The sequence below is a fragment of the Arvicola amphibius genome, chromosome 11, assembly GCF_903992535.2.
Source record: "Arvicola amphibius chromosome 11, mArvAmp1.2, whole genome shotgun sequence".
Lineage (NCBI taxonomy): Eukaryota > Metazoa > Chordata > Mammalia > Rodentia > Cricetidae > Arvicola > Arvicola amphibius.
The window spans coordinates 104577387-104592306 of record NC_052057.2 but is presented as its reverse complement, the minus strand read 5'-3'; the positions used below and the strand labels follow the sequence as shown (position 1 = coordinate 104592306).

At 43.8% G+C, this 14920-nt stretch overlaps 1 protein-coding gene across 2 annotated transcripts in view; it reads right to left on the bottom strand.

Annotated features, from left to right (window-relative positions):
- Positions 1–14720, bottom strand: part of Tmem38b (transmembrane protein 38B) — a 36153-nt gene extending 21433 nt beyond the window's left edge. Inside the window, exon 1 of one of the 2 annotated variants that reach the window (XM_038348138.2) lies at positions 14515–14720. In XM_038348138.2, coding sequence (XP_038204066.1) covers positions 14515–14626 — 112 coding nt within the window. In that variant the 5' untranslated portion in view covers positions 14627–14720. Of the gene's footprint in view, positions 1–14312; positions 14450–14514 lie in introns of those variants that run through there. The other variant, XM_038348139.2, reaches the window with a different exon arrangement.
- Between the last annotated feature and the right edge of the window lie 200 nt (positions 14721–14920).

The window sequence follows — 14920 nt, the reverse complement described above, 5'->3', positions numbered from 1 at the left end:
AGGCACACCCTGCTTAGTTAGCACTGGCCTTCTGTCTGAAGGAGAGCCAAAGAGTACCACATCGCCCTCACCACGAATATCTATTCTTCAAGTAACTGATAAAGTCACATTTAGAGAAGACCAGCTCAGTGTTATCATAACAAACCATCAGCCCGCATCCTACACTAAGCACTCGCGGGCTAATAAGCAGACCCATATACACCCAGACTTCCCTTTACCCATCAAAGCAATACACATCCAATGTATCAAGTGCTTATTCACTTCTGATTACACCTAACAAAGAACATTTCCCACTTCACCTGACTCATTGCCCTAAGACATTCCCACATTCTTGATCTTGTGCACAGGTCACAGCTGCATTTTAAGACTTAACCTTTGGGATTCTAAAAGAGACCTTAGTAAGGAACAGTGCTCTAAAAAATGTTCATATGACAGAAAAACATGTGAGATATCTCAAATCATTTCAGCATTAAAATTATGCCAGCCTGAGTGTCCCTTACCTAACACTGTCACAACTCAAACAAGGAGCTCGAAGCACCCAACAACTCTCTAACTTCTGGGCAGGGCCTCAATCTCTTTTGCATTAAATTTCAACTTTTATAAAATGAAAATATTATACACTTTATAAAAATTTAAAATAAGACAACATACTTTTATGTTGAGTACATGGTAGACACCATTGGCTGATTTACTTGCTGAATGGACCAATCCGGGAGAGAAGATAAGAAACAGGCTAAAGGAAAGCCTCAGCTGCTGCTCATTCAATTCTCTCCTTTGCTTCTTATTGAAAGGCTGGGTGTGAATGATGTGCCATGCCAGTGAAAGTAAGTGCAATAGTCCTTAAATCAATGACTTAGGATGTGTATAAAAAAGACTCGGGAAGAGAGAGCTCAGGGGAGGGGAGTACCTCTCTCATACTGGTCCTATCTGACCCCATTTTCAAAACTATATCAGCAAGAAAAAGCACCTCTAGTTCAGACTACAAAGCCACAGATGCGTGGATGTGTGTTTTTGCATATGTGTGGGTACACAGGTGTACATGTATGTATGTGAACACGCATATGGAGGCTCACAGTTGATATTAGGTAGCTTCCTCAATATCTGTCCACGTTATTTACTGAGGCAGGGTCTCTCTCTGAACCCTGGACTCACCAAATCCAGCTAGTCTTAACTAGCCAGGTTGCTCCAGGGACTCCCTGACTCTGCCCAAATGCTGGGGTTAGAGGTGGCCACCCCACCTGCCCGACCTACACAGGTTCTGGGAATCCAAAATCCTTTTTTCACACTTGTACAGCAACTGTGTTATGCACTGAGCTATCTCCAGAGCCCCGAATTACTTGATTTTTAACATCCACTTAGGAGAGAGAAAATTCTCAGTCCTTCCTTAAGATTCTTCAAATATGCTACCAACAGAATTATTTTCCAAAAACCTCTCTGCAAGAGCTGTCACACTGCAGCTAAATTGAAAGAACAAGAGGCTGAAACACAAATAATCTTATATGAACTTTAGTAACAGATTCTGCAAGCGAGCTGTGACAGGGAGCTGGAGGAAGATGGGGCAGGCACATGGCGCAGCAACTGAATGAGGCCTGCTCCCCACAGAGCCCCCTAGAGCTGGAAAGGCACGAGGGAGCGAGGGAGCGGCTGTGCTGGAAAGGGCAGTGGTCAGCGACATGAAGAGTGGCACATGCCCCGTGGTGACAGTGAGCCCCTTGTGGATCACAGGAAGAGCCTGCGTTGTCATCCAACCAACAAAACCAGGAGCTGGCAAACTGTTTATACAAACTGAGACACCGTGGACTATACAGTGTCTGTTCAATCACCCAGCTCCAACTTGGCAAGCAGCAGTCAGAGGGGACGTGTGACAAGTGAGCCTGCTACATCCCAATGAGACTGAGAATGAACGCTCCACATAAAATCATAATCCACCTCAGGAGCTCACCTGACATCACTCCTGCAAACCCCAGATGACGCACCGGACCACCTAGACCGTTCACTGTCTATGTTATAACAAAGCCTGAACGGGTTCTTCAGTGTAGACGAACATGACCTTTCTACCTTGTACTCAATCTAAATTTAGGTCAGTCGTGTGTACCTATTTTTAAGAACCACTACACTGTAGTTTTGTATTTTTAAATTTTTCAAACAAGTACATATCTATATTGGGCGTATTTCCCTCAGGCTTCCTCTTCCTCCGCTTTCTTCCTCCTCCTTCTGGTAGAAACCACTACACTGAAGACATTTTCACAACAGTTAACATCCAGCTGGCAAGCGGTTGCTATGACACCCAGAAAGAGCATGAGATTACTAGCTTTCTTAAACCTTCCACTTGAGGTGGTATTTGTGTGAATACTAATATGTTTTACTAATATGTTTCTATTTTGGTGTCTCTCCTATAGTTCTCCTTTTCAAAAAAAAATGGAGAAGCGGGGAGATAGCTTAGTCAATATAATGCTCTTTGTGCAACGATAAGGACCTGAGTTTGATCCCCAGAGTCACCTAAAAAAAAAAAAAAAAGGCCCAGGATAATGGTGACCTGTGTTGGAGACAAGCAGATCTCTGGCCAGGCATTCTTTCCGAACCAGTGAGCTCTAAGCAAAAGTGAGACTGTTTCAAAAAACAAAACAAAAAAAAAAAAGCAGAAGCATCTTGAGAAACCACACCTGATGCCTACCGCTGGCTTACACTTTTTTTTTTTTTTTTTTTTTTTTTTTTTTTTTTTTTTTTTTTTTTGGTTTTTCGAGACAGGGTTTCTCTGTGGCTTTGGAGCCTGTCCTGGAACTACCTCTTGTAGACCAGGCTGGTCTTGAACTCACAGAAACTCACAGAGATCCGCCGACCTCTGCCTCCCGAGTGCTGGGATTAAAGGCGTGCGCCACCACCGCCCGGGTGCTGGCTTACACTTTTACATACACACACACACACACACACACACACACACAGGGAAGTAAAAAAAAAAAGGAAGCTGGAGAAATGGCTTAGTTTGTGAAATATCCACCTTGCAAGCACCAACAGCTGAATTTGATCTCAAAACCATGTATTAAAAAAAAAAGCCAGTGGTAGGGTATATAACCCCAGCACTGGTGAGGTGGCAACAGGTAGATACATGGGACCCAATGGCTGGGACAGCCTACCACACTTGACAAGTTCCAGGTCACTGAGAGGCTCAGTCTCAAAAACAAACAAACAAACAAACAAAAAAACCCAGGGAGGTGGGGTGGGAGTCCATCATGGTGGGGAAGCCATGACAGCGGGCAAAAGAATTCCAGTCCTGTAACATGCTAGGGTTGAGGAATTGCTGGTTTTAAGAGTATATATGATTGGGAACGTTTGTAATGTGTAGAACTAAGAACATAGGACAAAGACAGTGTAGAACTAAGAGCAATGTAGAACAAGGGAGAACCAGGGGGAACAATGAAAAATGATGATTGAAGAGAGAAGAATAAAGAATTATGGCTAGACAGAACCAGTTGTGAGTAGATTTCTTACCTCTCAGATCTTTAGGCTCAGATTTTTAGCCCCTTGAGCTGTTTGTGGCGTCTTTAATTGAACCCAGAAAGGGAACTTAACAGCTAGAACCTTTATGCCCTCCATTACCTTTGGAAGAGCAACCAGTGCTCTTAACCTCTGAGTCATCTCTCCAGCAGCCCAGAGTACGTCTTAAGAAGACACATGCAAGGCATGGGTGGTGTTATAAGCCTTTTACCCCAATGTGTAGAATATTAGCTGAAGATGTGGTACATTTGTTAATGCTGCGGAACATTTGTTTAATGATGCAAAGATGTGTTGTATTCTTTTATGTTGCATTTGTGAAGCTGTGTTACTTTGCCTGTCCAAAACACCTGATTAAAAGAGGTGAATGGCCAATAGTTATGCAGGAGAGAAACCGATGGTGTTGCCAGGCTGAGAGAATAAACAGAAGGAGAGAAAAGGAAGATCAGAGGATTGAGAAAAGAAGGTGCCAGCCACACAGCCAAACTTGAAATGAGAGGGATAGAAAAGATACAGAAATAGAGAAAGGTAAAAGCCCAGAGGCAAAAAGTAGACAAGATAATTTGAGAAAAGCTGGCTAGAAACAAGCCAAACTAAGGCTTGGCGTTCATAAGAATAAGCATGATAAGTGTGATTACTGGGGAGTTGGGTGGTAGGCCTCCCAAAGAGCAAAAGAATTAAAACCCAACTACATCCTAGCACTGAGGAAGAAGAGGCAGTTGGATTTCTGTGAGTTCAAGGCCAGCCTGGTAGACACACAGGGAGTTCCAAAACAGCCAGATTTACGTAAAGACACTTGTTAGCATTTTTGAAAACAAACAAAAAGCATAGCAAACAAACAAAAACCACTAGGCATGGCATTGCCATGCTTTTAAGCCCAGGACTTGGGAGGCAGGCAGATCTCTCCGAGTCTGAGGCCAGCCTGGTCTACAGAGTAAGTTCCAGGACAATCAGAGATACACAGAAAAAACCCTGTCTCAAAAAAATTAAAACAAACAAACAAACAAAAAAAGAAGATGTATCTAAACCAGAATGTGAAGTTAAATTCTACCCCTGGATTTCTTTTATCAGTTAGGCGTCTAGTCAGATGACTAAAAACAAAGTTATTTTAACAGAGCATTTAATATAAAGAACTGCATACATACAGAGCTGCAACTGAAACGCGAAGGTAAAGATGATGTAACAGAGGAATGAGCTTCAGAAAGCAGCTACTATTCTGGGGGAACAAAGGATAAGCTCAAATTATGAAAACTCAGAAGCACAGAGAAAAGCTCTTTAGAGCCCAAACTAGGACCCCTGCAGAGGAGACACTCTAGCTGGTGCTCAGTCCAGCCCACTCGTTATACAAACAGAACACTGGGTCTGAAGTTGTCACCCCATGCTACCCAACCCATTAGCGGGAGAGCTCAGACACTGGTCTACTGACTCTGTGCGCACCCTTTCTACCACATCACTCTCTACCTAGTATCTCATGTCTGGTCAAAGATTCTTCCAATCCGCTAAGAAAGGGGGGAAAAGTAAATATGTTCAAGCAAGAACTTTAACTCTCTAAACTCAGAGAAGTCGATTATAGATTACCGTGTGTGAATATGTGTGTATCAATATAGAAATATATAGTGAGACATATATATGTGTGTACATGTGGAGGCAGAGGTAGAAGCTCGGTATTCCCCTCAACTGAGATTATTTTTTGAGTCAGGGTCTCTTACTGACCCTAAAGCTCACCAATTCAGCTAGCCTGGCTAGCCAGAAATCCCAGCATGTGGAACATGTGCGTGCCACAGCTCAGAGCTTCTGAACCGGTTTATGAGGGCTGGAACACGGTTAAACCCCAGCCTCAGTCCTTGAACAGTCATTTCTAATGCATCCGTTCTCACTCCACGCTAGATAGAGCCTACTCTAGTTTTTAAATCATACAACAAAGGCTGCTGCTGAAAAGCACGGTGTTCTCCTCATGTCTAGATATTTGTTACATGGACAGATACATTTTGAACACTCAGGCCATACATTTATGACTTTTGCCCTTTTTACATGCATATATAGGCATCCACAAAAACTGCAAGATATGGGGCTAGAGAGATGGCGCAGAGGTTGAGAGCACTGGCTGCTTCTAGAGGTCCTGAGTTCAATTCCCAGCAACCACATGGTGGCTCACAACCATCTGTAATGGGATCTGAGGCCTTCTTCTGGCATAAAGACATACACACATGCAGAGCACTAACTCTTTAAAAAAAAAAAAAAACCTGCAAGATATCCTGCCCTCACTTTCCCCTGTCTCCAACACCAAGGTTAATAAATTCTTATTAACCCTTTCATCTCCCACAAAAGAGATGAAGGAACATGGCAACATTTCTGTATTTAATTATAAAAAAAATGAAGAAACTGCTTTGTGGGTGTAGAAAAGACAAAAATCATGGAGAAAAAACATAACAAATGACAACTTATTGAGACTTATACATATTGAGAAGCCATGAACACTAAATAGGGCTGCAAATCAAAAGTGATCAGTAAGAAACTGGAACTAGGAAGCTCTGGAGTCAAGAACAAGCTCTATAATTTACTACCCACGTGCCTTAGGAAGGACACTTCATTCTCCCAAACTCCACACTTGTCAAATGAGCGCACTAATACAGGAACATGCAGGGATTGTAATTATCCAGCTGAAACAGTCTTCATGGAGCTGAGTTCAATAACTATTATTACTCGGTAAGAAGAATGGAGCTGCCGTACGAGACACCACTAAAAAAGAAAAGGAGCTGACTTATTTAGGCTGTAACAGTATCTTTTGCTTGGGGATCCTCAATATCTAAAATAGTGTCTGAAAGAGCATGAAGTTCAGTAACAATTTGGTTTAATGAACGACACATGGTTGGTAAGTTAGCAAAAGAGTTGTTAAAGACTGTAGACTAAAGTAATAGATGTCTAGATAGAAGAAATAATTGTAGATTAAATTCTCAGGAAGCTGGGGATGTCGCTCGGTTGCTGGAGTGCTTGTTTAGCAGGCAGCACTGCAAAAACATTGGGCACGGTGACGCCTGCCTGTGATGTCAGCACTCGGGAGGTGGAGAAAAAGAGGACCTGAAAGTCAAGGCATTGCCTAGTTCAAAGCTAGGATTACATGAAAGCTAGGGTGGGGGCTCTTAGAGAAAAGACAACTGGATATGGACATAGACTTAAATAAATATGTTTAAAGTCGGGTTTTGGGGGGTAGTGGGGACTGACTATTTTTGTTTTCTATTTTAAGAGAGGGTCTCGTTATGCAGCCTAGGTTGGCCCGGAATTTAGGATCATCCCTTGTCAAGCTCCTGAGTACTGGGACTTCAGACTTTCACTACAGCACATGCCACCATTATTTTAACTTAATTAACTTATAAAGACTTAAAAAAGAAAAACAGTGGCACAGCCCTGCAGAGATGGCTCAATGGTTAAGAACACACCAGTGTTCTTGCAGAGGACCCAAGTTCAATTCCCAGCATCCATGCTGGGTGATTCACAACTGTCAATAGGTCTAGTTCCAGGGAACCTGGAGTTCCCCTGGGACCTATGGCTTTCCCTGACATCTGCAATCATGTATACATACCCCTATAGACAGACACTTATATACATAACTTAAAATATAATAAAAATAAATCTAAAGAAAAAACTTCTACAGCCTCAGTCAGATAAATATAAGAGGTAGTTCTCTAAACTGTTGGAAAAGAATATTCTTATTGCTACACAAAGAAATACAGGAACAATACAAAAGCAACCCAGCAAGGCAGTTTCTTTTTAGGAGGCACACAAGCACACCAGGCAGGAAATCTGGCACATTTTGATCCTCACACGGGAGGTAAGACCTCTCCCCGCTGGCTGGCCACATCCCAGCTCCCTTCCAGGTTGGCTAGCTGTAAAACAACTGAAGCCAAGAAGAAAGGGACCTGCCAGTCTGGACCGCCAAATTCTGGAAACACAGTGGGCCTCCTTTGACAAAAGTTTTATCAGATGAGAGAGATTAAAGATTTGCATAAAAGTTTTACAATGTAGGGATAGGAAAAGATTTGGATTCCTTGACTTAAAAGTTTAACAAGCTGGGGAAGGTGTAAAAGCTGTTGACCCTTGGCAGGCTGGCCATGCTTGACAGAAAAACAGTTTCTCACAAACCTCTTTTATTCTCTAACCATTCGTAAAACCTACACAGAGATTCCAAATAACAGGATACACAAGGGAGGATTCTGAGGAGAGATGTGTTGGCAGAGATGGAAAATAAAACCAGGATCTTAAGGAAATACAGGTTTGAAAAGGGAGAAAAGAAGAAGAACCTGAGGGACAGACCTCAGCTGCTGGAGTTTGTTCAGCAGGCCTCATGAATCCCTGGATTCGATACCCAGTGCCACATAAAACTAGGTGTGGTGACACAAACCTGTAATCCCAGCACTCACTCAGGAGGTGGAGGCAGGAGAATGAAAAACTTAAGGTCATCCTTAGCTACATAGCAAGTTCAAAGTTAGCCTGGAAACCCAGTCTCAAAAAGAAATGCGCTGGGCAAAGGAGCAAAGTCTCACTGTGTCTTCTCTGTAAGCAAGCCTAGATCCCACAGGAACCCACACAGGCCAGATCCCACAGGAACCCACGCTGGCCAGATGCAGCACACCTTCTCCAGCCTTAAGGAAGTCTGCTGGCTGGTCTGCTTGTTGCCTATTTCTCTGTGCTGGCAGCTGAACTCAGGCAGTTGTGTCTTTGATTATGAAGCAAAGGTAATCTAAAAAGAGGTTTAAATAACTACAACTAAGGGGCTGCAGAGATGGCTCAATGGTTAAGAACACACAAGTGTTCTTGCAGAGGACCCAAGTTCAATTCCCAGCAACCATGCTGGGTGACTCACAACTGTCAATAGGTCTAGTTCCAGGGAACTCTGGGAGCCAAGTACTCCACTACCAAGCCCCCCTCTGCAGCCCCAGGTTTGTTGATCACCAGCTAGAAAATCTTCCTATTCGTGTCTTTGACTCCTGAAACTCTTCTATATTATCCTGAACCAATGATATTTTAACACCGGCTATAATTCAGTGGGCAATTCTGGAAACAGCTTACCAGTTGTTATTAAAATGACTTTCCTAAACTCTCACCCCTTTAGCATCCCCCTTACTAACTGCTGACATGCCCTCTTTGCTCCTCTCCTCGAAGTCTTTCCTCAGCTCTCTCGAACCTCTCAGTTCACAGACACAGCTAATGGCTACCCCTGAGCCATCTCTGGGCAGGCTGGAGGTCTGCCTGCGGTGTGGGCTGCACACAGCTGTCGCTGAGAGTGTGAAATGGAACATAATGCCTGCCAACCACACACCAACAGGAGCCTGTCGCATCTTCCTCTGGCGGGAGATGGTCAAGCTGGAAAGAACAGTGGTAACAGAATTAAAACCACCCACGCTCCCTGCCTCGTGAAGTCACGGTGTTCTTCCCTGCATCCTGCATTCTGTCAATGTCCTGACGAAGTGCTCATTTTGGCAGCACACTGTTAAGGTGGACTGTGTGTCTGTGCTCTGCTGACTGCATTCTAACGACGGGAAGTGTGATTTTAAAAAGTGCCTGAATTATTTGAATGGCTGGGGAGAAATTATGTTGACTAGACAGGCAACAGCTACCCAATAATCCTGTAATGTTAAAAAAAAGTGAGCTGGTTTCAGAGTTTGCTGGGGCCAGGGTGTTGAAACAGCACCTCTTGTTGCCCAGGCTGGCTTTGAACTCGCTGTGTAGTGAGAGGGCCAGAGCGAGACCAGAGTCAGGACAGGTTTCTAATGGCCCCCGAGAGGGACCAGGTCTTAGTTTCAGTTTACTGGAACCAGCTAGACTGAGCAAGCAGTCCTTGGGAAAGCCGCAGCCCAGAGGCTACCAATTAGATGGCACCCCATAACCTTGTGCAAGCTTAAAAGAACTAGAAACAGCTTCTCCCGCCCTGCAGCTGAAGAGCCCTAACCACTGAGCACCAACCAATCCCACAGAAACCCGGAAACTGTTGGTTTAACCCCACCAATCAGTCCCCAGACTAGCCTCCCTTCCCAGGAATGCCCTCAGTCTTGCTTAAAAGGAACCTTTGAGCCTCTCTGACTGGAATTTTAATAAAGACGCTCTTGCTTACTGCATATGAGACGGTGGTCTTTTATGGGACTTCTTACAGACACTGACATATAGTTCAGGCTAGCCTTAAATTCTTAGGGCCCTGTTGTGGGTGGGGAAGAACTCTGCTATCTGCACACATGTGAATTGTAGGCCTTACTGTACTCTGGGTTCTAGGGCTCTGGAGAACTGGTCATTGGGAGCATGAAAGTGTTACAGAGTTCAAGACCACCCAGAAAAGACCACCAGAGTCAAGTCAGATTATAATTAGCCAAATTTCTTGAAACTGCTGGCAGGGCTGCAGAGGGTGAAGGAAGAGCTTTGAAACCCACAAGCACTTCATTTCTGAGGACTTTACAGCTCCGTGAGGAACTGCCTTACTCCCCTTGCACACAGCAGTAAGTGATCTCACAGAAGCAGAGCAAGAGGCCAGTCACTTGATAACAGTGTCACAGTTCTGGGAGGGGCAGAGAGGCAGGGTTGCTGGGAACTCATCTCTCAGGAATTCAGGTCAGAGAGGACGGCTACTACCAAGGGTGCCTTAGCCCAAAATGGAGTTTTCCTCAGCCATGGCAACAACAGTGCAGTCAACTCGTAAAGCGTGGATCTACTAAGTCATGATCAAGGTGAACTTTGGATGAGATGCACACACACCAGGGCTTCAGTTCTAAATTAAGAAAAAGAAATACTACCACACAGACAAAGAACTCAAACTAACCACTGTTCTCTACAGACAAAAGTCTGAACAAATGTATTTTAATCAAAAAGAAAAGAGAAAAGATACATGAGAACCTAAATAATTGTAGGCCTAAGATCCACAAAATGCAAAGACACACTTAAGAATAAATTATGGGATGGGATGGGGAGATGGCTCCATTGGCAAAGTGCTTGTCATGTAAGCCATGCGGACCTGGGTTCAGGTTCCCTAGTACCCACACAAAGCTGGGAACAGCGATGCACACATCCACAACCCAGCACTTGTGATAGAGAGGTAGATCTCTGCACTCCAGACAACCAGTGAGCTCCAGGTTCCGTGAGAAACCCTGTCTCACCTACGATGAAGAGGGGAGAGACAGCCAACGTCAACTTTCACCTCCTCAGGTGCTGGCACCTATATGTACAGATGTACGCATCTCTGTGAACACATACATACTTCATACACACACCAAAAATAAAGGCTGAACTAGTAAAAGATCTAGAGACATACTCATCTACTCTGATAGACCTGAAAGTCTAAAGGAGACAAGTGAGTGCTGGGAAAAAAGTAAACTTCCAAGCAACTTGATAAAAAAATCATCTTGACCTAAATCTATTTTATAAAAACAGCAGAACCTCGGGCCATGGTGGCTCACACCTTTAATCCCAGCACTTGGGAGGCAGAGGCAGGCAGATCTCTGTGAGTTCAAGGCCAGCCTGGTCTACAGAATGAGTGCCAGGACAGCCAGGGCTACATAGAAACCTTATCTCAAAAACCAAAAGAAAAAAACTCTAACAGGCAAACACCCATAATAAACATGAATGAAAAAAGTTTAGATCATGTGTTAGCAAAACAACTCCCAAATACACTGAAATAATGCATAAAGCAAGTAAAGTTTATTATAAGAATATAAGGATGATTCCTAATCTTTCCAATTGCATTCATGTAATTTACATTATTTTTCCACAGGAAAAGAAATACATATAATTATTTATCTCAATAGGTTTCCTTTTTGAGACAGGGTCTTGCTATGTAGCCCAGGCTCACTTTAAGTTCAGTTCTCCTGTGTATACCCCCCCCCAGTACTAGAATTACAGATATTTACCAATCCTGCATTGATTGATTTTTAATCTTAAAAAAAAAAAAACCTTGCTAAAATTTGTCACCTTCTCTACTTGGGTAGTAAAGAGAAGCAGCCTAGAGAGCTAATGAATATAATAAAGCTTTTTTATAAGATACCTCCAAAAAGCATAAGGAAAGAACCCCATTTCATTAACCATTAGAAACATCCTCACTAAAATCAGGAGAGGTGGAACTGCCATCAGCATCACTGCCTGTCACTCGGTACCAGAACTGATGCTTCTCATACGGAAGCTAAAAAACAAAACGTGGGCTCTTGGTTACAAGCAACACAGCAAGATTAAGCCAAAGAGAACTTACTGGAAGAATTTCAGGAACTCCCAAAAGAAATGCAAGGCTGAGGAAAGCACCTGCAACGGGGCACGCAGAAAAATGGTCTCTGGAACAGGGCAAGCCCATTTGGTTAGCCACTCTGCCGAGATCACAGAGTTCCAAGTGCCCCTGGCAATGACTCATCACTGAGATTCAAAGACTTGCAAATATAGATATATATGTGTGTGTGTGTGTGTGTGTGTGTGTACACACACACACACACACACACATATGTATATTCATCTACCACCGAATGGTTGCAGAGAGATTAAGAAGTAAGTGTGTACAAGGGCGCACTCGAGAATGTTCATGTAACCAGAGGACAACACCAGTCCTATGCTATCACTTTCTAACTTATTCTTTTCAAACAGCATCTCTCACTGTACCTAAAGCTAAGATAGCTGTCAGCAAACTCCAACAATCCACCTGCCTCTCCCAGTCCCGGCTCCCAGAAGAGTTTACAACCACAGCTTTTCACATAGGGACTGGGGACTCGATCTCAAGTCCTCGAGCACGTACAACAGTCTGCCTCACCCACTAAGCCGTATCTCCAATCCCAATGGCTTCCTTTGTCACCATACAACCATAATAAGGGGCTGGAGATAGGGCTCAATGGTTAAGAGTACTTATGACTCTCACAGAGGACCTGATTCAGTTTCCAGCACCCTCACTGCATGGCTGAGAAACACCTGTAACTCTAACGTAACTCCAGCCCCAGGGACTCTGACCCAGTGGCCTCTGCGGACACCTATACTCATATACAAGCGCGCGCGCACACACACACACACACACAATTAAAACAGTAAAAATAAATCTATTTTTAAAAGAGCACAAATCACTATTTCTATAGTCCTCATCATGAACCTTCCTGAAACGATATACAAACCCTAAAAGCCATAAAGGAGATCTGTCTATAAAAACAAGTCTATCTATAAAAAAATAGATTTAATCATGAAACTTTTAAAACTTCTACACTAAAAGCTAAAATTTAATGAGAGAGAAAAAAAATAAAAAGCTTCTGCTCTTACAATAGAATGTCCATGATGCATGAAGAGAACCAATAAAGTAAAACAATCTACATCCCAATAGAACAGGCAAAAGATCCCTAGGCTTCTATGGGAATTTAACACCAATGGCTAACAAACCAAGGAAGCACACACATTAATAACCATGGAAAATGCAAATGAAAGCTGTTTTCTGACTATGAAACTAACAAGATGGTGCGGGACGAAAAAAATCACTACGGTTAAAGCTAACGGGCACGCTAGCGCACTCCCTGCTTACGGGCCATTCTTCAAATGCTACCACTTACTAGTACTGGGGAAAATGTTCGTTAGCATTTAATTAGCCAAATGATTCTCAAATTTTGGAGTCTCAGACTTCAGACCTCTATAGACCCCGAAATGTAAAGAGGGCATGTATAACTTGTCAGGGTTTAGAGAAAGACTATAGGGGGGTAAAGGGGATTTGGAGTAGATGAGAAACAGACATTAAATTTTAATCATGACCATGGTTCCATGACTTTTTATCCAAAAATCATCTAACTTTATAACAAAAAAATAGTGAATATACTTATGAAATAATACCCTTTAAAAAATGACTTTAAAAATTGCTCAGCCGGGGGCTACACTCAGTCAGAGAACGTTTCTCTAGAATCACCTCTAGCAACAACAAAAGGCCTAGAGCTTTGGTTTACAGTTAACATTTAGAAATGTCAACAGTTTTTCAAGTTATTACCTACCCATCTTAAAATAAGGCATTAAATGTTAATGTGTTCTTTACTAAAAATAACTGTACTTTCCAAAGTAAAAAGTAGTCGTGATTAAAGAAGGCACACTGCTGGGTATCTGGGCAATTTCTATAATGTCTACCTTCAAACACAAACAACTGGTTGAACTCACCAGAGCGTGTTTCAATCTGTTACAGCATCATAAGTCAGTAAGCCGCTGGAAAACTTACACTCATAAACTGCACATTCATAAAGGCAATGGTAACAAGAATAACCTCTGACTATCATTATGAAAACAATGAATTTTTACACCGTGTGACAGGGAAGCAGAAGAAAAGGGAATCACACTTTGAGACTATCTGATTTAATCAATACAAGATAATATCAGATCTCGGATATGCGGCAGTAACAAAAACGTTGTTCCTTTTTAATCAGAGAAACAGTATCCCACGCAGATGCTCTGTTCTTGAAACAAGAGTTGGACTTGGAAACTCTCAAAAACGTAGGAGAGTCAAGGATTTAGAAAATTAGTAGTGTGTAAGAAGTAAGACAATCATCCTTAAGCCTTCACACTTCACCTGCGGAAAAGGAAAGGCAGCAGAGAGCAGCAAGGCGGTGAAATGCTTGACCTCAACGACAGACTCAGAAAATGATGGAAAAGTGGAGTGACTTTAAAAAAAAAAAAAAAATGGAAAGCCAGTGAAAGACAGGAAATCAAACATTGTTCTTTGGTCACATGGTTCTTGAAACTCAAGGTTGTGAAAACCACATCACGCCCCCACACATGCTGAACTATGCCAACTGACTGTTAACCTCTACCGCATCTCTAGTGACAGAAAACGCAAAGCCACTCACTCGTATAGTTTAACACGCGAGGAAGGTGCTCGGTCCCACCTGAGACGTTCTGTTCAGGGGTCTGTATCATTTCCCTAAGACGAGGTCAGCGTCGGGTGGTCTGGGCTAAGAGGTGGGCCGCCCGGGATTCGGGCGTCCCTGTCCTCGGCCATCCCGGCAGGGACTCCGCGGAACCCCGAGCACGTCGGGCCCCTTCACTCACCTGGCCGCTGCTTCAGCGCCATCACCGACACCAGGTAGTGGGCGATGTCAAAAAAGGGGAACATGGACGTGCGGGAGAAGGACAGGGTCAGATCATCCCACGGGTATTCCATGACGACTACCGACCCCGGCAGCCCGAGCAGCCGCGGCTGCCGGTTCCCCTCCCGCGGCGGGGTTGGGGGAGGGGACGGCCGAGCCGCCTCCAGTCATGCGCGTGCGCTCTGGAGCCCAGGGGGGGCGGCCGAGGGGCGGGTCCTGATGGGGGCGTGGCCAGAGCCGGAACGAGAGGCAGGGCCATCGGATCACGGCGGTGGATGGGGCTTGTCCCTGGTTCTCTTGTTAAAGATATGGCATCTTCTCCGTGGAGGTCGGTGCCAGCTGATCCAAGGGGCGACTCTCAGAGTCAA